The 27,766-nt window shown below is 44.1% G+C and overlaps 1 protein-coding gene across 6 annotated transcripts; it reads right to left on the reverse strand.

Moving 5' to 3' along the window:
* Positions 1-749: 749 nt before the first annotated feature.
* Positions 750-26,729, reverse strand: cert1a (ceramide transporter 1a). Of its 6 annotated transcripts, none has more exons than XM_080838242.1 (20): positions 26,631-26,729; positions 25,932-26,066; positions 25,184-25,318; positions 20,802-20,918; positions 14,319-14,387; positions 12,548-12,655; positions 11,997-12,135; positions 11,707-11,787; positions 11,198-11,355; positions 7,481-7,573; positions 7,261-7,353; positions 7,052-7,147; positions 6,119-6,196; positions 4,960-5,055; positions 4,332-4,464; positions 4,022-4,092; positions 3,415-3,543; positions 3,094-3,223; positions 2,768-2,904; positions 750-2,596 (listed from the first exon to the last, which is right to left on the reverse strand). In XM_080838242.1, exons 2-19 carry the CDS (start codon positions 26,022-26,024, stop codon positions 2,777-2,779), a joined length of 1,947 nt encoding a protein of 648 aa, XP_080694368.1. In that variant the 5' UTR covers positions 26,025-26,066; positions 26,631-26,729; the 3' UTR covers positions 750-2,596; positions 2,768-2,776. The 6 variants fall into 6 exon arrangements, with proteins under 6 accessions (XP_080694368.1, XP_080694370.1, XP_080694367.1 ...); XM_080838244.1 differs by having other exon boundaries at positions 7,267-7,353; positions 26,274-26,674; XM_080838241.1 differs by having other exon boundaries at positions 26,274-26,674.
* Between the last annotated feature and the right edge of the window lie 1,037 nt (positions 26,730-27,766).

Genomic DNA, 27,766 nt, shown 5'->3' on the forward strand with positions numbered 1-27,766 from the left:
GGCGCTGGCTAAATTGGCCTAAATCAGTAAATCGACACGTGTGATCAGATAACAATGTAAACAATTTCATATATGGAAAGCAAATGTGATACGTAAATGTACTGCTACATTAAATGAGGTCGCCAAGTAGCTATGCTTTAACTGGGACAAGAAAGTTCTGACTCAGAGGATAAGAGCAAAACCAATGACTGTAAATGTTTTTTTTTCTTCAACAGCAGCAAAATATGCTTAAAGCAACACTATGCAACAATTGTACCTTTAAATAAATCGTGCCTCTACAATTACTTTTAACATCGAGAATGGCCTCTCCGCCATTGCCATCGCTGGTCTGTAGGGAAATTACTGCGGTCTGCAGGATTTCTTGAGCAGCCCGGTCCTTTGTGTCTGAGCATGCGGGACTAGGATCAGGTAGTGAATTGGTTCCAGTGCCAGCCATCTTTCTGCTGAATTAGTAATTTATTTGCTGCCCTGCTTTGTCTTGCACTTGCTTGATGTTTGACTGTGGTAGCAAAGTTGTTGACTCGCTTGTTTGTCATAAATGAGGAAAGGTAATTTCAATAGGTTTCGCCACTAGGGGGAGCTCCAAGCCAAAAACTAGTGCTACTTTAATTTGCTTCAAAGACAATGGTATACACACACACACACACACAAATATCGGAAATGGTTTGTGGGTCATTTTAGTCATCAGTGCAGTAGTTCATTAAATATGAGGAGACAGAACTCAGTTTACTAATTTAGAGTTTATTTATTTATACAAATGAAAATCAGTATGTCTATAAAAAAGATCTGAAACCTCGTCTTCTGCATGTGCTTGTCACTGGTCAATGTCATATCTAGTCATCTCCATTGCCCTTTCCACACCAGTTCAATAGCCAACTGTTTGTAGAAGGTATTCTGTGACCATGTCGATCAACCACTGACAGAACACCAGCTGAATATCATTCGTCTGCGCTCTGAATAGCACTACGTGCAGCCATGTACCAAGTCTATCGGTGCCCTTACCTGACATATGGTCAGGGCAGACTCATTTAAATGGGTAACACCCCCAGACTACTCCGACCCAACACTTTTGCTGTTTCTGAAGAGCCCATGAAATATCAAACCTTTGTTAGAATTACATGGTAATATGCCATAGCATAGCATTTAGTGCAAATGGTATACTCACAGGAATCCAAACCCTCAATTTCTTAGAAGAAATAACATAACAAACCTAGTAAAGATGGTCTCATAGCAGTAATAGTTTTAACTCAGTATTGTTTTTCTGTGAACTGTTACAGTAGGGTGTACTACAAACACACACACATTTACAAAAATATAATAAAAAGAAATCATATGAAATGTTGACAATTTCTCCATTTGGTGATCTGATGTAGCCTTCATATACAAAATTTGTGTATATGATTATTTGATGTGCATGTATAAAATATAAATCTGGTACATTTGCAGCGATTTCCCCTCAACACTAAGGCAGATATGTCAACAGTCTCGACTGAAAGCCCATTTATGTGAAATGATTGTTCCACAAACTCATTTGATTGTTGATTGCGCCCATCCATTTCCAGGGCATGCTCAAGCACTGTTTTTAAGATGGCTTTTGTAGAGGACAAATAATTAGAAACAAAAAGATGACTAAGTAAATCCCAAATATTGTTGACTGCAAAGACAAGATTTAACTTAAAAATTAGATTGTTACTTTGATTCACTTCAACATCCTCTGCAGATCATGGACATTAGTACAGAACAAAAAATGAACTGTTGTGTCTCGTCCCATGATCAGTTCTGAGGTTACTGAGCTGTTCCACAGAGTCCAAAACATGTGCCATCTTCAGAAGTCAAAAGTGTTCTCTCTATCTAAGCCCCACATGATGTTCATCAGACAGCAACACACGGATAGCAAGCTTGAAGGGAGACATGGCTGCATGACTGAAGTCACTTCTAGAAAGGCATTCAGTTAGAGTTCATTCTTTCATTAACTGTATTTTTTTCGGGTTTCGAAATCTGACCAATGAATAATAAAAAAAAAAAATCCATAATACAAGAACTGATCAAAGCAAACACCCACAAATGGTTATTCTGAATACTTACAGCATTTACATATAAAACAAAGCGACAAAGCTCCGCATCCAAATGGAGCAACCGTTTTTTAAAGCGTTGTTTTATACAAGCCTTCAGTCACAATGGTAAGCATTAGGGTAGGTGGCTGCATCACCGTCTGTTTGTTATGCTCTACCAGTTGGGATTTGACTCTGAACTTAAGATATACAAGTAAGGCTTTAGTTAGCGATGTTACTGTAAACAGTTCAAGTAGTAAACAAGGCTCAATAAAACTCCTTTCAGTGTTCTCCCATGGATGTGACTGCCTTTGGTACATGGCATGGCACTCTATACAAATACTTGCTATGCATAAACAGTTATTTTTTCGAGACACAAGACCCATCTCAACGCCACATCCGACAGCTGGGGTTTCATGCTGGTAAATGAGATGATGTAAGCAGCTCTTTTGACGCTGGGGAACGTGGGGAGTGTAGTCCTCGGGAGAGCAGACCAGACCAGTGTTGGTTTCCTGCAGACATCCGGAGCGATGTATGCCCAAACTCTGCTTAAAAGAGGAGGGACAGCTCTAAATACAATGACTCCTTCTCTCCTGTACCCCACTGTTGCACACAAAGTCAGTCAGACATCAGTCTGCAACTAATTTTAAATGTGGTCCAAGTCATATTAGTTTTGTTTTGAAACCGGTCTGATTTGCTTGACAAGTTTGGTTTACCGGTTGGTATTAGAAGAGGATGGGCTTCCCACTGGTCTTCTCCTGGACGTAGGAGGTGAAACGCTTCAGGAACTTGGGATACTCTCTCTTAGCCACTGCTCTGAGGACCGAGGCAGGTGCCCAGCCTCCAGGGTTCACTGTGGAGCAGGGTCATACTTCATATGAACACAAAGTTTCATGCTGAAATCTATCATAATGCTACAAGCTACATGCTATGTGTAATCTACTATTGGTTGATACTTTGAGAAATATAATGTAATAGGATGTTTGTGATGTGGACTTTGACTGTAGAGAATTGGAGAGAAGATTTAAGAAGCGTCTCTCACCATTGGCTACGTAGGTGATTTTACAGAGGATGTTGTCCCGACTGATCTCTTTATCGCCATCTGGTGGGCTGACCAGGGTTTGACAGATTATGGCCACATTGATTTTGGCACGAATGCACTTATTAGTGGGCTGGACGGGGGGGAAAGAGGGAGGAAGGGGGGTAAAATCACAAATAAGAACACTCTCACAAATATCTTATGTGTCTGTCATTTTTTGTATTGGCTAAATAGATAACAGTTCTATTAAATAGGAAAAACTGAGCTCAGGGCCTCAGCATTCCATTGCTTCATCACAGAAACGTTAAGTCTTCAGACACTCACCTGGGCATTGTCATGTTCTACAGAGAAGTTGCACACAAGCCAAGTGTCCGGGTCGCTCTCGTTGGTTGCGGGGACTTTGCGCATACCAGATAGATAGAGGACATCCCTCTGGGAGGCAGGCCATACCCTCTGCAACAGACACACAGCGTGAGGACAACACAGGGACTGAACAGGCATGCTCTTAGAAAGTAGGAGGGTTGACAGAAACCCAAACTTTCCGTGACCATATCCAAAAACTTGATATACAAACAGTCAAACAAACCAGCACTTTCACTTTTAGACTTTATGGTAAAAGGTCAGCTCAAGCCTTTAGCATTTAGCCTCTCTTACATATGTGAAAGTGAAAGTGAATATAACTGTAAGGTTAAACCAGTTTCCCAACTAACAGTCTTCATCTTTTGACTTCCAGCTGGTTTGGAAGGTTTGGTTTGAAAATATGTGGGAATAGTACATTAGACGTAACAAATGCAATGCAATTCAAGTGTACACAGGTATTTCAATGGTAAGAGGACAACACTAACAATTACATATTTAGCTGTTGAACTACTGCAAGAAAGACTGTCATAATTGGTTGTATCTGCAAAATTCAAGTGGTGAGCAGTGTTACCTTGTGTGTCTGGTAGATGATGACAGCGTTGTCTGACAATCTCTCTACTACATTAAAGTTTTCAACAGTAGCTGGTGGAGAAGGAGAGAAAGAGGTGGGAGTCAGACAACACTCACCATTGATTCATAAAAGCAAGACCCTCACTCCTTAATCAAGTTAATTATAAAGCACACATTAGCTTCATAAATACACAACACGATACCAGCATGACAATATATTGCAATGTATTCTGATGGATTCAGACATGTGTTTTTAACATTCTCAACCCTAGATTGGATGAATGGATGGATGGATGGTGAGAGGGACTTACTCTCCCAGTCGTAGCGGTAGGTGGTGTCCCAAAAGTACTTGCAGACCTCGTGGCCAGTAACACCTTTGACAGACATGGTAGCCTTGAGGGGGTCTAGAACTATCCCGTTCTCTTCCACCTCTCTCCGGTACACCTAAGAAAAGACATAGGAACTAGTAAACAACCTCAATTTGGACCTAAGACAAAGACACAGGAGCTAGTCAACGTCCTCAATTTGGAGCCAACATCTCTAGCCTGGGCACTTTTGAAAAAAAAGAAGAAAAAAAGAAATTTGAACTTGCACATCTTATTTTCATATCAAATAATGCCTCAATATGCATTAACCAATTACCCCATTTAGTGCTAAACCCAATAACCTTCCTTATAGCTGGCAATCTGCTCAGTATAGCTGGTAAGCACCGTGATGCACACACTGACACACCACAAGCACAAGACTGGTCATACAGCCATGGTGAAAGAGTATGTTGTTACAGCTGTGAACGCTGGGTCTTGTCCTACTCCTCACCCCTCCCTCCTCCTCCTCCTCCTCCTCCTACTCAGCCCACCCATTCTATCTCTCCTCAGTGGTTGTGTTAAGGAGGGAGGGAGGATGTCTGTGCTGTGGAGGGTTCAGGGCACTGATGCTCACCTTCATATCCCCCTCCTCGATCACCAGCTGCCAGTTGGCGTCTCCACCCGCATCCTGCAGGGAGTACGTCATGTGATTCTGCACCATCTCCTCCACCTGATTGATGGAGAGGGAGAGTGAGAGAGACAGATAGAGTGAGATAGAGAGGGGTTGGGTTATTTCATACTTTAGAGCTTCAGACCTGCTGTATAGTCATGCCTCATCATGAAGGAAGAGAGACACAGTTGAGGGGGGTGGGTGAGAGAAACGAGGAGAGGTAATGGAGATGGATATTGGGTGTGTGTGTGTGTGTATATATATATAAGTGGGTGTGAGCAGACAGAGAGGAGCAGAACGAGGGAGGAAAATCCAGTTTTGCTACCGCAGTTTATAGAGTAAAACACAACCCTGAGCCGTTTACACAAACATGTCCCAGCATGAGCAGTTCCCACCATCTCACTATAAGCTTGTGGACTCAAGATTAAATGCTCTCAATTTAGTGTTCAATTAAGAGTAATAATAGAAGCCCCATCCATGCATTTGGAGTGTTAAACGTTGTCTTGGCTCCTAAATGATTAAGAAATGTCTATAGGGTTAAGCCTCTCCTAGTGGAGGGTTAAGACTCCCCTTGTACTTGTTTGACAGTAACAGACAGCTTTAAATGACTTGTTAGATGGTAAGTTGACTAGATCAAAACAGATTAACCTCTATATTAATTATACAGAACTGAGACACAGAGAATGTTCCCGCAGGCTTTTGTACATCAAATTCCATTCAGCACTTGCATATTGGACTTAACCTTCAATTAACATGAGCAATGATCTGTATTCATGTCTACTATCTTACTATCAGAGAGGCTACGTTAGAATACCTCGACAACATACTGCCCCACCTCTACAACTATCTTAATAGTACGCTACAAAAAACAGACATACATTCACAATGAAAAACAAATGTCGCCAAAATTGTGTTAGGCCACAAACATTTTGGGAACCGCTGAAGATTTAGACTTGGGACATCTTTTAAAACACCCAGATGTTTTCCTCCCGGTGTTTATAAACATTAGTTGTGTTGAGAATGAGATGAAAACCTCCTTTACACAAACCCAGTGGGAAACAGATCAACATGGCTTCAGTCAAAGAAGGCCGAGGTTAGTGCAGTGGGGGACTCGTTACCGTACCTGTGCGCTGAACCTGTGCACATCGTCTGAGGCACTGACCAGCTCGACGGAGGACAGGGAGGAAGCATGACTATGAGGCTACACCAGAGAGACAGACCGGAGGAGAGAGAGAGAGAGAAAAACAAAACAAAACACAAATCCAAAGGCCCAGGGGTTAGAAGAAGTCAGGAGAGCCCCAAACACAATCAAACTACAAAGCAAAGAGGTCACCCAGAAGGAAATGTTCCAGCACCAAAGCACTACATGTAGTCTCACCGAACCAGGACATATTTCCACACACACCTGAAGACAACCATAGGATAATTGGGTCTTAATATGGGTGGGAGCAACTGGCAGGTTTTTTGTGCTTGAAACTATCAAGGCAAACACAATCCAATCTTTGAAGAGCTTAATGTAGTGCCATAGATTTCAACAATAAATCGCAAAGTTGAGTGGGGTGTTTGTCAAGTTGGGGGCAGGTTTAAGCAGGGAGGTCTACCGTGACTCCATTTACTTTTGGCAGCACGAGATCACCAAAATCTCCATTGTCTCCAGATGGAATGACATGCTGACAAAGTAAAGCAGTCATATCTGGTCCAGTGAGACTAGCATATCTATGAAAACATTTAACGCCCATAATAACAGCACACAGTACAACAATGGGTAGTGTCCTCTGAGTAAGGTCTTTGTGTTTCACATAGCATAGCGAGAAGGAGCGCACTGACAACCTGATGGCAATACATCCAATACAATACATTCACGGTATGAGGACGGCAACCTGATGGCAATACATCCAATATAATACATTCACGGTATGAGGACGGACATCAGGAAAATAAAGACTGAAATATGACATTCCAAGTGTTTGTATGGGCCAATGTGGGAGTGTGAGAGAAATAAATAGATAGACAGCAATACAGACAGAGTAAAAGAGAACACAAAGGCAGCTGATACCTTCGTTGAGTATCTATGAGTGCTGATAGTGGAATGAGAGTCTCCAGGTGTCATCGGAATTGACAACAGGCCGCGACACTTTGCCTCGGACTGAGACTACAGAGAGGGGAAAACAGAGAAATGGTTCTTCATCTACACAGCCATGAGAGTAAAACAGTCAAAAAAGCTGTTTGAGCCAGCCAAACAAACAAAACGCAACAATAACTGACCATTACCTGCTCCTCTATCTTGTCTTGTTTGTCCAGGGCAGCTTCTACAGCATCAAAGAACTCCTCCTCGTTGATGAGACTGTTTGGCCCTTCCTGTGAAATTGATGAAGATTTTCGATTTTAACTGTGAAACATCTGTAACACTGATTATTTCCCCCATAGCAACTAGAGTTCAGTTTGTGATGACTGGTAAACATCAGCGTAAAGAGCCAACGCCTACCTCATAGTCTGGTCCACCATAGTGCGGCTTCTTCTTCAGCTCAGACAGAGCTGCCTTATAGGCATCCTCTGTTCGTCTCCTCCTCTCCATTTCCTAAAAGCCAAGACACCAAACTGAGTGGGTGCATGTTGCAAGCAGGTCATTTCATTGACAGCAAACAACTCACCAAGAAAAGAAGCATTTGAAAACATTTGATGAAGCACAAAGAAGGAGTGGGAGGAGAAGAGGAGGAGGAGAAGAGGAGGAGGAGGAGGATTTGTTTCACACCCATGTCAGACCAACTTCCCCACCCCAACCTCTGGGCAAACAGGACAATCCCTCACACAGACAGAACAGGACTCACTCCTACCCCACTAAACAGGTCAATGCAGCAGATACTATCCTGGCCCGCAGGTTAAACTGCCGGTGTTCCTGAGCAGAGAATGTGGTTAGAGGAGCCCTCTGTTTCTCCTCTTTCTGCTGGGCTGAACTGTCTCAGGGGAAGGCTTCATTAGCCACGTGTATAGAGACGTTCTAGAAACACTCCTTCCAGGAACGAGCAGATACAAAGACTTTTCCCCGAAAACACCCACTTGCCTAGCCAGTATCTCATCTGACACTGGGTAAGTTGTGTGGGCTTACCTGACAGTAACATGAAACCCTATGTCAACACACTACACTATGAATGCTCACTAATCACAGCCCAAAAACACATGTCTGTCTATCTGTCAGTCAGTCAGTCAGTCAGTCAGACAGACAGACAGGACAGACAGACAGACAGGACAGACAGACAGACAGACAGACAGACAGACAGACAGACAGACAGACCAGACAGACCAGACAGACAGACAGACAGAGAGAGACACAGAGAGACAAGCCCAAGGCAGTGGGAGAGAGAGAAGGAAGCCAACAGCAGACAGGATTGAGAAGCTCCACACCCCCCAGGGGTGAGCAGTAAGGGGCGGTGCGGCCCAGGGTCAAGATGAGAGAGATGTAGAGGCCAGTATCACCTACAGCGCGAAAAGGAATCCATTTCTGGTCTCTGGCCTCTGCCGCCCTGTGATGTTTCAGGCTCCGACGCCTGTAGCGGTACGACATGTCCTTACCCGCTCAGACGGTTACGTGACACACACACGCACACCCGCACACACACACACACACACACACACACACACACACACACACACACACCGGTTGTTGCCGAAGTTTTCAACGGACGGAACACTCTATATCCAAACCCCGATGGTCGCTGATCCTCTGCCGAGCTTCTCCCCGATCTTCTCGCTACAAAAGCTTCAGTGTGACTGCTTGAGGGGGAGTTGAGGCTGGGACTTCCTGCACAGAGCTCTTTTCAGGACCGGCATGACGGGTGAAAAACTGGTTCGGTGACAAAAGTCACATGGAGGAAGGCTTGACAAAGGGCCACTCATGACGTGTAGCAAACGGCTGCGATGTGGCATACCAGAGAACTTTGTGTAGGGCAGACATTCTGTGAGTGCAGGTCTGAACACCGCTAGATAACACTCATCGCAGTTGGTTTTTATTATAGAAATGTGTCAGATAAAAAAAAAAAGCCATTAGACATTATCTGAGGTTACTTATGTATGAGGGGGCACCTCACACGGTTAACAGAGGTCACTGGAGGGTCACATCTGAAACAAGAAACAGCCCAGGAATGCTAAAACATCTCAGCATCAATATTTTCTAGACGGACAACGACTCAAGTCTATTATGAATTAATAAACACAGTTTACAGCCAGCCTATAACCTTAACTGCTTAAGACCTCTGCTAGTGTTTTGAATAAACAGCAGCACTGATGAAGAGCCTGAATGGGTGTAGCATGAAGAGCATGAGCAGCTTAAGTGCTCCTGGGTGGGGTTAGGCGGGGTGGGGTGGGGTGTAATTGTGGGGAAAGTGGCGCTGAGGTGCTGCTCGGCACGCGTGCAACCTCACACCCACAGAATCTCCCAGGAACCCTCAACATGGGCAAAGGGCACGCTGAACACAATTCCACGGGTGAGAGCAATTCACACGAAAGAGGGGTGTGGCTCAGTGCTATTAAAAGGAGCAAGAGATCAAAGTTGAAGTTCCAGCACACCTTAGTGTTTCACCTCAGGCTCAAGGAGGACTAAGGAGTTTACATTCGTTCATGTGCCAGAATGCACAGAATGTGAAACTGGAGCGGGACTATGTCAGTCAAGAATTACAGTAGGTCAAAATCCTCCCAAAATATCTGTCAAAATTATCAATATATCTAAACGTACAAGTCTCCCAATAGTGATAAACATTTGAAACCTTTTCTTTCCATTTTAGATGTTCTACTGCATTTGCAGGAACTGAGCAACTGAAATGGAGACTCAAGATAATTCAAAATAATATCATTGCAGTTCCAGAAGCAGTATACAACTCCAGGCTTCCCCTTTAAGTAAGTGTCCGGCCGAGAACAGATTACAGGCTTCCCTTTAAGTTAGTGTTCAGCCAAAAAACAATTACAGGCTGCTCCTTTAAGTTAGTGTTCAGCCGGGAACAGATTCCAGGCTGCTCCTTTAAGTTAGTGTTCAGCCAGGAACAGATTACAGGCTGCTCCTTTAAGTTAGTGTTCAGCCAGGAACAGATTACAGGTAGTGTTTGTGTCATAAGGGAATAGCTTGGAGGCAGTGTTCGAATTACGGGGGGTACCGGGGGGGTCTGACGGTCCCGATTGAGACTTGATACCCCCCAAATGGCTTAAAATGAAATGAATGAATTTGCGGGGTACCGAAAATAATGTATTTATTCTTCAAATTGCGTGTTTAAAAGTGTCTTCTTATTTCTTAAATGCGTTCGATGTTTACTATGAGTAATATAGGCTACTGACATTAAAATTCAAACACCCCTTGAATGGACTGTACCTTTAACACGTCTTCAGGTAAAGGTTTCTACGGAGTTGTGATGTATATAGAAAGTATATATATATACCAATTGTTGTTTTAAGTTCTGCATATATTGTGTTGTTTGATTCACAGCCGCCACGGAATGGTTAGGTGCTAATCTATTTACGATGCTAGCTGTATAGGCTGTCCTTAAAATTAAACTCTTTGTTATGGTATTCGTCAATCTAAGTGTAAATGATCCCGTACACTGACGGCAATCTGACTTCTGATCTGACGCTTTTGCACACATCTGTAGTCGGACAGGTGCGAAGGATATTATCCCAGTGAAGATGTAATTCAAGTGTTAAAAAAAGACAGTTCCTACCTACTGTCCATTCCACCAACAAACGTTAATACAACAACGAACTTGCGAAGCACCTGTCCAACTACATAGGTGCGCAAAAGCCTCTGTTTGCAGTACGTCGTCATATGTAATTTCTTTGATATAAAAAAAAAAAAAAACATGTGACGTCATCACCATCCGTTTCAAAATGCTGACCCCCCCGAAGCTGGAGTGATAATTTGAACACTGCTTGGAGGGGGACACATCTGATTTGACACCTATCGGTCATTGACTGTAGTAAATCAATCCCTTTCAAGCTGGCTGAACTAATCAATTAGAGTTAACACATCAGCTAAGGAAATCGGTCACTTTTCTGTCCAAGGAAGTCTATTCTGCCCAACTCAATTCAGTTCAAATGTACCGACACGGGTCTCCTCATAGCATCTCCAAGCCAAAGACTCCCAAGCCATTGAATAAACTGATTCTGAAGTCCAGTTTGTGTTACCTCAGCTGACCCTAGACAAGTGTGAGGTGAGCCTTACCTTATCCAGTCTCCTCTGCCAGCTCTCCTCCCGCTTCACCATCAGCTCGATGCAGTGGGACAGGGTGGACAGGATCCCCGCTGTGGTGGCTTTGAAAGTGATGGCCTCTCCCTTGAAATCAATCCCGTTCGCTTCCTTAAGGTTCACCTGTGAACATACTGAGGGAGAAGACCCAAAACGGAGATCCGTATCAGATGAAATGCTCTAGAACAGAACTTAGAGCTTGACTATGAGAGACAATGGAAGATTGAGAGCATGATATTCTACAGATCGAGTGGCTATCACCAGAAAGAACTCTATCGGAAAAGGGTCGCCTCAACGATCAAAAGGACAACAAAAATAATAAAAAGAAACAGATCCAGTCTCTTCACCTTCTGCACACTCCTATGAAATAGCATGCCAAGAAACTAGTATGAAGTGGGCACTTGATCAAGCCTTCTGACAGAGTTGTGTGTGTGTGTGTGTTTGTGTGTGGGTGGATGATGATAGATCCCATCAAAAGCACTCACATTTCTCCTTGCTGCTGTTGTTGAGCAGGTAGTCTCCATCGGGTTTGGTGCTGGGGAAATCATCCTCATCGTCCTCTACCACTTAGGAAAAAAACACAAGGCATAAATGACTATTGGATATCTATGCTCTTTAATTAGCCAGAGATGGAATTAACTTTAGTGGAAAGACCTAACAAAGGTATATGATGTTTGATCAAGTAGTTCCAATAGTTATGGTAACAATAATATAATACTAAATTCTTCTGAAAGCCTACTACTGTGTGTGGTAATTGTTCTAGAGCTGGGAGTACCTTTGTCTCTCTGGAAGACATCTTTGGACACGTCGTCTGAGCAGGTGTCAAAGTACCTCTGCAGCGTGTCCACCTGTCTGCAGAGAATATCTCGGAATGTTTCCATCTCAGCCAGCTTCTCCCGTAGACTGTGGCCCTTCTGCCAGAACAGGAAGACCATCAACAGGTCAGTCATCTTTACACCAGTATTGAGGATTTCACAGACGGCATGCTTACATGATCAGGTATACACTAAATCATTAAATCAATCAAATAGGAGCATTAGATGATGAGGTGACTGAAAACAGGTGGCACATAAATCAGAGGTCGTTGAACACATTCATTTTCATCAATACTGGAGCTAATTAATGACTTAGCTTTAATAAACAAAGTGTACATGTATACACAAATATAGACAATTGAAAATGCACCTCAAGGAAGACAGACCCAGCAGACACAAATCCAACTCAAATGCTAAATGGACAGGTTTCTATTACGAAAGAAATTGGATGCAAGCTGGAAGACAAACAACCAAACAAACAAAACACATAAAGGCTAGCCTTTCTTCTCACTTGGAAAGAGGAGGTGGAGGTGGCGGAGAAACCGCTGGCAGCCGAAGTGAGGGACAGCGTGGAGCCATGGCGTCGCAGACTGGACTCAGACCCATAGCCAGACTCGGCCTGCTCACATTGGCACACACAAAACAAAAACAAACAAACAAACAAACAAAACAAACACATTAATAACCAGAGCAGCAAAAATGACAGAGAAAACAAGGTTAAAAACATTCTTTTGAACAGCTAATTTGTGACTCATTTGTCATTAGCATTCTAGATCTATATCTAGCAGGTCAAACATTTGTAGAAAAGTCAAGTCAATGGGAAACAGTCACGGGAAAAAGGTTCTGAAGGCCTGAACCATCCTTACCTGCTGCGCATACACACACACCAAAAAAACACCGCACACAGCATATATTCTCAGCAAGTGTTCAGCCCTGGTTTAAGCCTCCCTGGAACAGGCAGGTCTTTCTTTTTTTTCTGCTGTAACCAGACACCTGTCCTGGGAGCACACTAGCGCGCTCTTGACCAGCGGCCTTATGTAACCCAAGGAGCTGAAGGCCTTAACTTCAGGAGTCCAGTTCCATGTAGTGGCCACAGGAAGCGTTCAATCACTCCCCTCGCTCTCCTTACAGAGCGCTTTACAAGTGCCAAACTTAACGTGCTGGAAAACACAATCCAAGGAAAAGCACTAGACACGCCTGCCTGGCCACATTCTGGAAATTTACGTCAAAACAGAGGCACTTGGACCATAGACATAAGGCTGTTGTTACAGAACAGGTCCCAAGCGCGCTCTAGCATGCATCCTTCTGCCAGGCGAGAGTGTTTGTCTCGCTCGTACAGTCGCGGCCGCAGCATCCACTGATTTTCGTGCAGAGAAGCGTTGTGAGGGGAGGAGGAAAAGGTAAAAATAAAAGCGAGAACTCGGCTAACCGTCCCCAGAGCGCCCAGAGCCCACGCAGCCACCTGCCAACATTAACCTGCAGCAGGCAGGGCGAGATGAGGGCACAGCGAGGGAGCGAGGGAGGGGTATGAATGAGTGAGTGCACATGCAAGCACCGTTCATGCTAAGGCGCTAACATGCTAAAAGCCCACCATTCGGCCATTCAGGCAGCCAAAGCAGAAGAGGGTGCCGCTGCAGTCGCGCCCCGCCGGCTGGACCATGGTTGCCCCCCCTGAACGCCGCTCCCGGCCCACAGCTCCATGGGAGTATGGAAGACCCCGCCCCACTGCTGCCGGCATACCAGACCACCGCACGTCGGGATCAACAACTCAAACCTGCTGGAAAAGCACCGCTCTCCCCCTTGTGGAAGGAAGAGAGGGGAAGAGAGTAGAAGAGAGGCAAAATAAGAAGAGAGTGGAGAGAGAGAGAAAGAGAGAGAGAGAATAAAAGAGAGTGGAGTGACGCGTGGATCCAGCAAGCGGAGCGCTTCTCTGGTGGTTCAGCATGGCATGATGCAAGGGTGAAAGAAATTAGACAGAGAAAAGAAAAAAAGAGAGAAAGAGCGAGAGAGAGGCAGGAGTCGGAGATAAAGAGAGAAATAAAGCATGTGAGTGACAGAGGATTCAGTGAGAGCAGAGGCAGAGAGAAGCGAGCAGGCTCTGAATGCTTCCACCCCCTCTATGCCTAAGACTGCCACACACACATGCGCACACACACACACACACACATATGCGCACACACACACACACACATGCGCACACACACACACACACACAGACACAGACACAGACACAGACACAGACACACACACACACACACACACACACACAGACCACCACTGACATTATTACAGCTCTGAGAAGCCTCCTGCTGCTGCTGCAGATGCCGAACAGTATCCATCCCCGGAGTGGTCTGGTGTGAGAGCAAGAGATGAGAGAGAGGGAGAGAGAGACAGAGAGGAGAGAGGGAGGGAGAGAAGCGAGCGTGTGTGGGTGTGTCATTGATGGAGACAGAAAGAGGAAGATGGAAGAGACAGAGAAACGCGAGTGGGTGAGAGTGTCTGAGATCTGAGATCACTGTCTGCACTAGCAGACTACCGCTCCAGTGGGTTTACACATGCACGCGCACGCACACACCCAGGTGTGTAGGAGGTGCGTGTGTAGGTGTGTGTAGGTGTGTGAGTAGGTGTTTGTGTGTGTAGGTGTGTGTGTGTGTGTGGGTGGGTGCATTAATGAGTGTGAACACGCGTTTCTGTGAAGCAGCATTCAGTACAACCTCAGAAAAAATAAATAAAGTGGGGTGAATTCCTTCCCCTGGTGCTCTTCCCACCACCCCTTTCCTTTCTTGAGGAAGCCCATCCTAAGTGGGTTAGTGGGTTCAGACAGCAACAGGGTTGTGCCACAGCAGTGTGTGGGCGGGGGGGATTTTCTCCTACTGAGGGGAAAGCTCTTAGGTATGCCCCTGAACCCCACCCACTTCCCCCCTCCCTCTGTGTGTCCATCTGAAGAGCCCTGCTGATGAGAGTGGGACAGCGCTTTTAAGGGCCGCTGCAGTGCAGTGCAGTCAGAGTGTGTGTGTGTGTGTGTGTGTGTGTGTATGTGTGTGTGTGCGCTACAGCTGACGACAGGAAACAACACATGCATTATTCATCAGCTTCGGTGTTGAAAGAGAGCATCAGAAACAGAGAGAGAGAGAGAGAGAGACAGAGAGACACAGAAACAGAAAGAAACAGAAACAGAGAGAGAAACAGAAAAAGAGAGAGAGAGCAAGAGAAACAGAGAAAGCAACAGCGACAGAAACCGAGAGAGAGAGAAAAACAGAGAGAGAGCGAGACAGAGATAAAAACAGTGAGAGAGAGGCGTGGGTGGGGGTGGTCCTGTTGCTCTCCCATGGCAACCCCCACCTGCAGCAGGCTAGTCTCCACTCTGTTCCCATGGCAGTGCACTGAGCTGAGCCTCAGCACCAGCACTAGCCAACCACTCCACTCTGGATGCGTGTTGATGAAGCAACACACTTCATTTTCATTCTCCCAACTAGCAGCCACAGGATTCTCAGAGCACCAGGTAATAATTACAGAGAAAAAGAGAGAGAGAGAGAGAAAGAGGATTGCCGGATTGATAGGAATGAAAATGCAGCTTGTGTGTTATGATGGTGACCGCACTCTACCCCTTTCCTGTGGGGCAGGGGCTAGACGGCAAGCATCCCAATGTGATTCATCACCCACCGCAGCCATGGCTGGGCCATGCAATTCCACCTGCTCAGCAGGGAGCTGGATCAATACCACAGTGCTGAGTGGCCAGAATAGGCCCACAGAGCCACAAATAGAAGGAAGGGCTGGTACACCCGGTCTCCACAACACAACATACGTCTATGACTACTCCTCACACTCATGTCAATGATTTCTCAGAGCTTTATATGATTCAACTGTGGTCGATAAAAAACTACAATGCCCAAGGACCCTGTAAAGAAGCTTGCTGTGTTGAAGCATAGTGGGGGGAGGAGTGTTACCTTGACAAACAGAGTAGTCATGGCACCCAAACCTTACACAACAGTCAGGACATTACCCATGCAACGCTAATTTTCCATAAGCAGCTGCGCAGGTGGAGAGGCTGTTAGTTGTGAAATTTACTTTTAGTGACTGATTCACCAAATCCTTGATGATTGAATTGAGTAGCATTTAAACTGTAAGAGGCTATTACAAAACATTACAGTGACTAATTTATTATTATGGGCGTCCTTACGAAATGTACATTTCTGTCAGCAAGAGAAAGCTTAGTGACTCAGGTAGGTGAGCCGTCTAATCCTAGTGTGAGTACATTGCACAACCACCACAACAGAGGAGACGTGTGCACACGGCAAGTTCTCTCGTCTACCACCAGGGGGCTCTAATGCTCCCTGGCTGCAGGCGGGCGGGCCTGTGGGGACATAGCTGGTCAAAGACCAGGAGTAACCCCAGCGGGAGTGAACGTCCGACCCTGAGCTCCAGCTCTTCACACTGGCTGCACGCTAATGAGGCGCGCCAGAGCTCCCCTGGCACCGTGTCCACCTGCCTGCCTGCCACCTTACCCCTACGCCATGCCAGCCAGCCAGCGCTTTACTGCAACTCACCCGCCTGCCCGCGCCGCAGCCCTGGCACGCTCACAATGCCCTGGTTTTTTGGAGTGTTGGAACTGAATGCAATGAGAGCAGATTAGTGCGCCCGTGTAAATAGTGGATATTCTTTCACAGGGTTTTATATGGTGCTGTGAATGGTAAAGGATTACAAACACACAAACAGCTTGAACGTGCTAGAATTTACAAAAAAATACTTCACATTTGCCTGGTCAACCAAAAACTAAAAAACTGATCTGAAATCATCTCAAATGATCCCTGACCATAGCAACACATACACACACGCAGTGTGCCAATGATCCATCAGTGTTTGCACTGCATACATTTTGGCGTGGCATACTCCCACTGGAGAATTATTTTCACCACTGCTTCAGAACAGGGGTGGGCAATCTGACTATTTTATATTGTGATCGATCTTTAAGACATCAATGATCCACTTCTCCGGGGAATTGTGGAGATCAGCTACATTTTGTCCTTCTGCTAATCCAATACATAAAACTTTGATGGCATGCATCCAACCTACGTTGCGAAGCAACTGAATGATTGCCTACTCGATGGTTGTGCTTTAAAAATTACGAATCTTTCATAGGCATATTTGTAAAACAATTTAACATGAGCATGGCAGATGAGGAGCTGTGCCAAAGATGAGGAGCTGTGCCAAAAAAAGACTTGATGTTAGTTCTATAGCAGTGGTTCAGCTATGCACGGCCAGATATGTCAAAGCAGTCATCTGTAAACTTTGTCGGACAACAGTCTGCACTTCAAGCGGTAATCCGACGAATGTTTTTAACCACCTTAAAAGGAAGCAACTGAAGGAACATGCCAAGAGTGTCTAACTCAGGTTTCAACAACCACACTCATCAGTATCTCACAAGGTCCCAAATGTAAACAGACTTCACTGACCAACACATTAGAACAGCTGAAGAGCAAAGCAGCAAACGATGGCAAGAGGCGACTGAGGCGGTCACATTCTATCTAGCTAAGGATACGGTGCGGTGCGGTTCAAAGCAGTGGACAACGTGGGATTTAAGACACCGATGCACACTTGTGTTATCTTATGGTTATGTTATATATAAGCTGCTGATTATGATGAAGTTGAAACAGTTGATAAGTCGGAATGTTTATCTTTCTTAGAATGTTCAAGCCTGATTACATAAGGGCACTATTGTGTTGTTTACATTTTACTGCGCCTTCATTTGCTTACATTTCACAATTTTTTCTACTGTAGTTCTGAGAGCTTGAAACATCTGTTATATTGCGGTATTGTTTTCGATTAATTAATCGATTGATTAATATTTTAAAAGTTGAATTCAGATGTAATGACTATTTTGAACACTTTTTTGTATTTTTTGTGTTTTAAATAGTGCAAATAAATACATCCATAGGCTCGTTCGTCTCTGGATATTCTCGATAATATTTTTCAAAACTGTGAAGAAAGAATGCAATTCAAATTTGTGATTGTATGTAAACAAGCTCGTGATATGATTTTTTTTGCCAGATCGCCCCTACTGAAGTTGCAATTTCATGACTGCAGAGGGATTGAAAACAACAACAATTTTAAACAACTAATACAAGAAGTAGAGAAATGTGGCAACACCCGGCCGAGGCAAGAGAGAGAGAGAAAGAGAAAAAGAAAGAAGAGAAAGAGTTAACTAGCTAATATTCAGTTACAGTTTACAGTTTTAATAATCATTTGCAATGAGTGAATACGTTCAAATAGCTAATTAGTAAAAAAAAAAAAAAAAAAAAAAAAAGCCTGTCAAAATGGTAGGTAATTACTGTGCCCTGGAATGCACAAATAAACCACTTTAAGCCATGAAGTAAGACATTTACTGCAGCTCTACGCCTACCTGTTGTAGCCTAAATCATTCATGAATTAGATTGAAACCTTGAGACAGAATATATGCATTGGAAATAACGTTTAAATGGATTCATTGAAGGATTTAGAAAAGGGGCTGTTAAACTGTTTGCTACAACATCTAGCCCAAATGTTTTTTTTTGCCACAAAGCTAAAACGAACCAAGCTTATCTTACAGTGCTTTGTTTTCACACTTCATCACCACACTTTGTTTCCAAGTAACAACACAAAAAGGCTTTTTTTTAGTAAGACTATATAGGCTACTCTAAATGGGATAGCTGAACAACAATTGGACACAATTTGGTCCATTTACAAACCAAAGAGCTGGCAGTGTTAACAGAGGAGGTTGAACAAATAGTAGGCCTACAGGCTACATCCGGATACTGGAGGTCAGGAACTTCATGCCGAATCTTGATTGGTTTGTAAAGGATGCCAGGAAGATTGTGGGGACTGGATATATTATCTTTTTTAGAATATCAGTCCATATGTAAATTTGAAAGTGGGCAGTAGGCCTGTACACAGAGGGAGGGTACAGGCTATTCAGCTGGGCTTTTTTTCAGCCAGGGGGTTTAAGTTCTATTATTTTGTGACGTAGCTTCTACATCTCTATTCATGTCCATGGCCAACTATAATATAATAATATGTTGTGAAATAATGGTCACGGGTTAAAGAGGTTGGTAGGGGTGGGTGGGTTAAAGAGGCATTATACGAATCAATACATATGTTACAAAGTACGTTTAGCGTTAAAGGTCTCTACATTTCATATTTTCCCAGTTTTATATTTTATATTTAGCTACGGATATTCACTTTGACCGCCAATGTACAAAAAAACCCTGTCCCCCTGCTGCTGAAAACAGTCCTACAGGAAACCCTGTCTATCGTTTTTCCATTCCAGTGATTCCCAGCATTCCTGTGAAGACTAGGATCACGACCCCACCACGTTCCTAGGGCCACGCCCTTTTCTCTTTCCCAGTAGTGGGAGCGTCAGCTGGAAATACCACAGGCGTTATCCATCAACGGGAAAGCACACATTACAGCAGAAAGCACCATCCTGTGTCTCATCGACCGACACACTGGGAGACATTAGAGCGGTGAACATCACATTAAGACAAAACACAATGCTGAGGCCCAGCCTGTTTCTGTGCGCGTGTCCACCCCCAACTCCCACTGTCAAAATGAAGTCTGTGGGTCAAAGACTGCCAACAGATGTCAATAAGAGAATGGGAGAAAGAAGACAGAGAGGTTAGGGTCTTTTCTTAAAATAAAATAAGATTAAAATGAAATTAAGATCAGCATTGGGATATTGCTAGTAAAAATGAAACTACCCAAAAGTTAGTCTGCCACAGCCACAACAATTAAGCCTTGAATCTGAGAGATCAAACCATCAATGATGCCACACAAGGGGGATCTTAAAAACATTAAACTAAAGGCATGAACTATTGTTATCTACTCATACCACAACCACCAAGGTACCGACATCGTACAAGAAATACATCCTGTGTTGAAAAAAAGTCAAATATCAAACCAGATTAATCTGCTCTTCAGATGTTTCCAAGCACTATCTCTTCCCCTCAGGCCTGTGAGCATTTGATAGCCCAACATGGCTATTTGGCATGTCTAAATTTGATGTTTATTGATCCGAGCAAAGAGTCGTCTTTGCTGACCCGCCCGCAAGAGACAACAGCTTTACTTTGGAATCATGGCTTACACCAATGTGTTGGACCTGGAAGGATTGCAGTTCCAAGGTCTGTCTAGAGGGTTAGATCCCCCTCATTTACACTGCATGACACTGACCACTAACATCTGATGCGGGTTTAGTTAGACTGCTCCCAATCAAGTAGATGTAGCCGGACCAGTACAGGGCCTTCTGGCCTGTTCAATCACCTCGGGTTTAGGACAATCATGAGGAGAAGTCTCATTGCTTCAAGTCTGTTTCTCCTTTCTTTGAGAAAGAAAACGACAGTCAGTGCCAGGAGAAGAGCACGCACTTCACTCATTTGGCCCAGAGCTCTTCCGTGCTGCTTGAGGACGAGAGAGAAGAATGAAGCCTCTTCATACAAGTCACAAGACATCAGGTCACAAACGGGGCTCGTCATTTCTGAAGCTGTGCACCACCATTAGCCAATTAAGCAAACATGGACATGAACTCCATGCAGATCGTTTTGGAAAATTCATACTGCAGCATTGTGCAACCTTTGACCAGTCCTGCCCACAGCCTGAGGGAAGCCAGTGAGTTTCTCAATCTCACATGATTACAGAACCTTGGTTCCAGCAGACCTACCCACGTCATCAACAGCCGTGACTAAGGGTTATTCTGGGGTTTCTCACAGGGATGCTGTGTTAGCTGGTTGGATTACCTTGTGCAGCTCGATGCTCTCGATCCACTGCTGCCGATGCTCCGGGTCCTCCGCCCGCAGGTACCACAGGCTGTCATTCACGCTGATGTCAAAGCGGCACTCGTCAAACTCATGAGGCTGAAAGAAAGGACAGGAAAAACAAACTGAGTTTGGCAGCCAATCCTGGGACCTGAATGGGGAATTGGGAGGGGGCGTGGGGGGTGGGGATTGCCGATGGCAAGTCAGGTCATGCAAACACAAGCATGAGTTTAACTGCGAACCAAACAGGCAAGATCACTGTGCCCAAAGAAGGAAGCTTACGGCGTGTGAAGAGCAAGCACCAGAGTTTGTTCCCACATACACTGATCAAACACAAACTGCCTCAGCACCTGCCAGGCTCACCTCAAGTGTTTGGGAGCTTCACTTGGATTCTTGGATTTCTGTTCACCATCACAGACAAATTAGTGTGCTCCTAGAACACTGTGACATTTCACACGGGGGAGGGGGACGGGGACGGGGACGGGGCAGACCTGTCATTACATACCCAAGACTCCTTGCTTATTTTGCAGAGGCTGATGAAAACTAGTGGAATGGCATGTCTGTGCTAAGAGCACTGGGGAGATTCAGTTGCAGAGAATCTCATTTCCTGCTGAAAATGCACAGGATTCTTGTGCAAATGGACAGCCCTCGGCTCACTTAGGGTGTTTGTTTCATCGCATACACCCTTGGTTATCACCTACTTTAAGGCATTTGTGACAGGCTGTAAGGAATTGTATTCCGTTGTCCTTTAGCAGCTTACCCCAGGACCTTTCTCTCATCAAACACTCAAAAGTTTTCCACAACACTCAGATCCTTTCCATGATGTACATTTAGTTAACTTTATTTTTCTTCTCATTAACTTATGCAAATATGTGCTTGGTACGGTAGCTGGAAAAGAAAGGTGACTGAAAGATCAAGTTGAATTCCAGGCAACATACAATCATCTCACTGATCGGCACTGTCAATGAAAGCCTTCTTTGTACTTTTTTCTTTATTCAGCCAGGTTAGTCCCTTGTGATTCAAAATCTTGTTTCTAAGAGAAGTCCTGTTGCACAGTGACAAACATTAACTCTGTATGGTGACGAGCAAGGCCTGAATGTCTTGACCTTCTACTGTTCCTTTCCCTTATAGCTTATAGCCTGCTGAATAACTAAGTGGTCATACTGAGAAATATTACCAGACCACTTAAAGACAATTAAAGAACCATCTACGAGAAACACAGAGATGACAGGCTTAAGATCGACAAACTGGACCTGAACTGGAGGGTTCCAGGGACAGCCCAGGAGAGCACACATAAAACAGACCTGTATCTGGAATGAGTGCCTTACAGATGTCCTGTCAAGGGCCACTTAAGCCAGATCCTCAAAGGGAAACACAGATTGTTTGTTTAAGTTACTTTGTGCTGTGGGGGTTCCTAACTTCCATACAAGTGCATGTGCTGCCACAGACTTTCAGCTGTAAAGTGTGTGAACCAATACTAAGTACTACCAATACCAAACTATAATGTTAGCCCATTCTCCATTCACTTGCACCTAAAAAGATAGGCCTACTAACACATTCTTTATGGAAAGAATGTTTGAATCTAGAGGCGTGTGTATGAGAAGCACCTCGTTCTGACGGATGAGTCTCATTAGATACATGCTGAGGGTCACATGGGTTTGAACCTAGAGGATTTCCACAAGGAGGCATCCTAAATTCCTCTGTGGGGTTTCTGCCGTCGCCCTAGGCAGTGAAGACAGACCTCTTGACCGAAGCCTAGCAGTGCTGGGGATTTGGCACATGGTAGAAGAGTGACTCCCTTGGCTGACTCAATGTCCTGTAACTCAGGTGATTTGCAAGGTTCACATGACTGACTTGGCCCCAGACATAGAAAGATCTGGATTAACAGGATGAGAAAATGGGAGAACACAGTGCCCTTTCAAACCCTTACGAGCAGGAGGCCTCATGTCACGTCACCATGGCACCGTCACAGCAATTAAGCCTTCAGTCTGAGAGATCAAACCATCAGCGACACCACACAAGGGGATCACCATTCTTTCAAACATCACTAAACACATCAACTATTGTTCACTACTCATACAAAAAACAAGTAACAATATCATACAAGAAATACATCCCGAGTTGAAAAAAGTCTTTAAGTAATTATTATCTTATTTTATGCCAATTCATTAAATTCTGTGAGAATCTGATAGCCCAAAAATGGCCATTTGCCGTGTTGGAATTTTATCTGACCTTAGCAAAAAGTTGTCTTGGCAGACAAAGGCTTTATTTTGGAATCATGGGTTACGACAATGTGTTGGACCAGGAAGGAGCAGCTATCCTTCTGGATTCAACACCAAAATAAGCTGAGGAGGATCCGAGCTCCTCCCCCCTCTGCAGGGTCAGAGGAATTGGCTGTGTCTCTCGAAGAACCAAGGACGTGATGATCTGCAGTTTCCCATTAGTGCCCGCAGAGTACAGCGCGATGCCGCCACACAATTTCACTTGGACACGCTCGATAAAGCTTCATTTTTACTGCTGTTCTCTCCTCCCTCCCGGTGCATGTTGTGCTGCTCACTGCACTGTGGGTGCTGCCTTCCTGGGTACAGCAGTCCTGCATAGCAGCAGAATTGGTTAGGGATCCTAGAACTAATCTGAGCTAACAATTAACACTATGCAGCTAGGCCCCCAAACGGTATGTTTACTTTGCTTACAGGCCACATGCAGTCCTTTAGGTTTCATCTGACACATTTCAGATTTAAGCCATACATTTGCACTGTTCTTTTGTCCCTTTGGACTTCAAAGCCTATCAGCTTGCTTTGCTCCACCATTCTCAACTAAGCAAGATAAAGAGCCGCTAAGATAGATAATCTACATGCACTGAGGGAAAACAGCTCGAGCCCAAGCTGAAGGTTACTCACGGCTAATCAGAGAGCTGCCAGAACAACCAACAGTGGTCACTGTATGCTTGGTTTGGGTGAGTGTATCAGTCATTCATCACATTATTCACGTGGGGCCCAGGAAGAAGGAGTTAAGTTGTGAAACCTCAAAGAGAGCACACAGAGATACCACAAGCATGTACTTTACTAGGCTTGTGCATGTCAGCCTGTCCCCAGCTCTTGAGTAATAATAACAGGTTTGGACTTCACTGATAGATAGGCAGCCTGGACTTGAACCCCAGCAGGCCTGTACTCCCAACAAGGCCTTTCACATAATTACCTTTGACACAATTACAAACAGAGGGAGTCTAATGCTACCATGCTGATAAGCTTAAAACTGTAACTGTGCAGTCAGTGGGCAAATTCACAAGGCAAAAAAAGAGAGAAAAAGACCTTAGCAAAGCTTTCTGGATACAGCCTGGAGCTGCTGTACAACCCTCCATATCCTTTCTTAGTCAAGCCCACACATTTCCCTCATATCTCAGAGAATAGTTCAGAGAAACTGGCCAGCACCACATAGTACACACTGCTAGGGGAAGGTTTTGAATGACAGCATACTATTGCTTGTTCAAACTAGACTCTACTCAAAACCTGAACCCTCTGTTCCCTCCACGTTATGCTCTCTCTCAGTCACACACCGACACACACATGAAATGGGCGTGTCATAAGTACAGTGGTCTCTTTATTCCCCAGAGAATCCAACTGAAAAAAAAAGAAAACTAACATTTTTGCCTGAGGTGGAATATAAACTTGGGAATCGGAACACCTGCTATACCTCTCACAATAAAAGATGGAGGAGGAAAATGTGACCCCTAAAAACCTGTTTCTTTAGGGCCTCAGCTCCACTCCATCTAACACTCCCCCATAAAAAAACAAAGCATAAACAAGCTCTGCCACTCAACTGAAACAAGACTGTTTATACAAGAGTACTTAATTTACAGTACTTATGCAATCAGATGTTTCTGTCTGAAATGTTTACATGAGTTAAGAAGTAACAGACAGGATTTTACAACAGCTACGCAGCAGTCTGGAAGTCCTTGATTCCAGCACAGGAAATCTTTCTATTCTACTCAAAACAAAAAAGTCAACAGTTCATTGTATGGTGAGAATCTCATGTTCTTGGCTGCTGTACTATTTTGTTTCTACTATACTGTGTACACTACAGAACGCTGATTTCTTTTAAGTCAACATAACATCTTATTTAAACTCAACCATGAAATCTACAAATAACAAGTGCTCTGCTAGAAGAACCGATCTTGAAAAAAGTTAATAAGCAATGCAGGTTTTAGTTGCCCTAAATGTTAATCCAAAATTGTGAGCTACTGGGGAAAAAAAGTGTAGAAGCGAGGGAAATGGGAGTGGGTCAACAGCCGCTCTAAATCAGTGCCATGACCCAGTCCCCGTCCTGTTTTAAGCTGGACAACAGCCTGCCAACTGTGGACTTACCGTGATGACAGCCTTGCTAAGGCAGAGAGAGCCACGGCAGCCAAACTCGCGCTCATGCTCCGACTTATAGTAGCTGAGGGTGTTCTTTCTCAGTACCACCCACCGGTCCTGCCAGCCATGGATGTAGTTGGTCCACTGCAAATAAACAAATAAACGATTTGAAGGAGGCCACATGAGGACGCATCTTCATATATTTGTGGAATGAAACTGCAACTGGAACATTCAATAAATTGCAATGCAAATAGTTCATATTAAGGGCAAAATTAAGAAATATAGATAGAGTTTGTAAAAACAGGATGCCCCTCCACAGTGGAATGAAACCATCCCGTATTCAAAGACCATTTTGATACCACATGATACCAAGAGAGTTGTTTTGGCCTTGTGCCAACAAAGACATACAGCACCCCCCCCCCCCCCCCCCACCAAACATTCTGATAAGATTATCTTCTATAATTATATCATGCGCAGATGTCAATTGAAAAAGGTCCTTGTAGTGCAGTTATAACATACGTAAGGCTGCGCGAGAAAAACGCAGCTCAAGCCGGAGGGAAGTGGAAAACACACGTCACCTGACTTGATCATCCTCGAGTTTGTTTACGAAATCCGAGCAAAATTTAACAACGCATATATTTCCAATCACATGTCAAACTTGCCAAAATCATATAACCGGAATTACTGTTGTATTAGACATGTATACATTCTAAGGTGTTTTAAAAAATATGGATAAGTAACGTTACTGTTTACTTGCCTTGCTTAGGACGCCTCCGAATTCAACAGGCTGTCCCAATTCAGGGTCCTGATCCTCTTCTGAGCCAGAAGAATTCCAGCTATGATCCGACATTTAGGTCTTGAAGTGGTTGGATAATGTCACACCGAAAGAATACTAATAAAAGGTCAAAATGGAAAGAAAGTCTACTGAAAACCACAGCTAAAAGCCCAAACTGAAACAAGTTGTGCTTAGAACATTTCTAGCTAGCGCCAGAAAGGCGTTGCCTTGGAGGGGAAGCTCATTTAAAAAAACACCTGACAACTAAACCAAAATACATGGCTAGCTAGCCTGCTTGCTACCGAAGGTGAATGGACTACTCACTGGTGGCGTCTCCTGCCGTTATCTAGCTGGAAGCCAGAAGCTGTAAATAACTAGCAGGTCGGTATACGTCAATGGTTTCGGTTTATCACCGCAAACTGCGAAAGAACATTTCCCTAAGTCCGTGAAAACGAGCAGGAATCCTGGTCTTACTCCGCTAATGTTAGCGAGCTAGCTAAATAACCAGCTACCTCCAAGCTCAGTCGCCAAGTGTTTGCGACAGTAAGTTGATGAAAAGCACTCCTTACGAGGGCATTGCCGAATGTGATGTAAATCTACGGCAGTAAATCGAATAAATGGTCATTCAATTATTTTCAATCGGTGTCCACACAGCGTGAGCACATGATGAGTGCAACGTACGTGACTGCCAAAGTTTTGCGTTCAGAGCTCACGTCTGAACACATGTCTTCATACTCCCCCCTCCGGTTTTTCAACGTTTCTACACAGAGCCATGTACTGAGAGAGTCGCGTCAACGGAAGTTCGAAACGCTTGAGTGTCACGTGATTTACGTACCCTTCAGATAGTTCCAGGAAGTTATTGACGGTTTAATGGAATACGTTCAGTACGGTAAAAATACAGACAGGACTGCGATTTTTGGTCAGTGGTAATCAATAAATGCATTGTGCACCCGCATGTGTATGTAGTTAATGTTGTATCAATATGTAAAAAATAAAAATCGCTATTATTGGAGGATAAGCATGAACAGCTAACGTCTGCCTTGTTGACATATCAGGTCAACGGTATCAGCGTGTTGCGGTTGTTTATTGCTTTGGCTTTTTAAAATGATGTTCTTAAACTTGTATGGTATTCAAAAGCAAATATATCATTGCGTGTAGGCTACTGATATAATTAGAGAAGGGAATGGGGGGGGGGGGGGGGGGGTCAGATTCAGATAAGATTCATTTTCTAACATTTAATTCATGGCGGTTTCTGTAACCCCAGTGTAAATGATGGCGTAAGTAATCTAAACGATTGTATGACTTATGTCTTAATGAAATAATCTTGGTAAAAAAAAAATGTTAACCTGGAGCGAACGGAGATGAGGCACCTCTATCTATACATGGCTGTGTTCTGCATACGCACTTACGAGTTGTCTTGTCAGATGGCTGAACACGCATCACGCATCCGTTCTTAAAGGAGTAATGCTCTATGTTCTCCAGTGAGGGTTACATAAGGTCACTGTAAAATTGTCTCTGACAATTTATCCTAAAGGTCAAAACTAAAATCTGATTTTTTTCGGGACCAGACATTTGCACTATAAAAAGAGTGAATAGACTCATGTTATGCAATTTCATATATAATAGGCCTACGTGTCTCATGGTTAAAGTGTAACTGCGCCCTAAAATTATCTGTTTACTAAATTATGTGTCTGAACTGTCATTTAAAACATCAAGGCTGGTGTTGATATTGACAAAATTCCCATTTTTATAATAAATGTGTTGAAACTGGCTCAACACTCCATCTAGTGTTTGATTTCAGTAAATGTTCACATGCT

Source organism: Sprattus sprattus (genome assembly GCF_963457725.1).
Source record: "Sprattus sprattus genome assembly, chromosome: 5".
NCBI lineage: Eukaryota > Metazoa > Chordata > Actinopteri > Clupeiformes > Clupeidae > Sprattus > Sprattus sprattus.

Bases quoted from the DNA above. Each gene is read 5' to 3' on its own strand.
- cert1a (XM_080838242.1), bottom strand. From the start codon at position 26,024: ATGTCGGATCATAGCTGGAATTCTTCTGGCTCAGAAGAGGATCAGGAC. The intron at 12,136-12,547 runs GTGAGAAGAAAG...CTGTTCTGGCAG, and splicing joins CCTCCACCTCCTCTTTCCAA to AAGGGCCACAGTCTACGGGA. The intron at 3,544-4,021 runs GTAACACTGCTC...TGTCTGTTGCAG, and splicing joins TCATCTACCAGACACACAAG to AGGGTATGGCCTGCCTCCCA.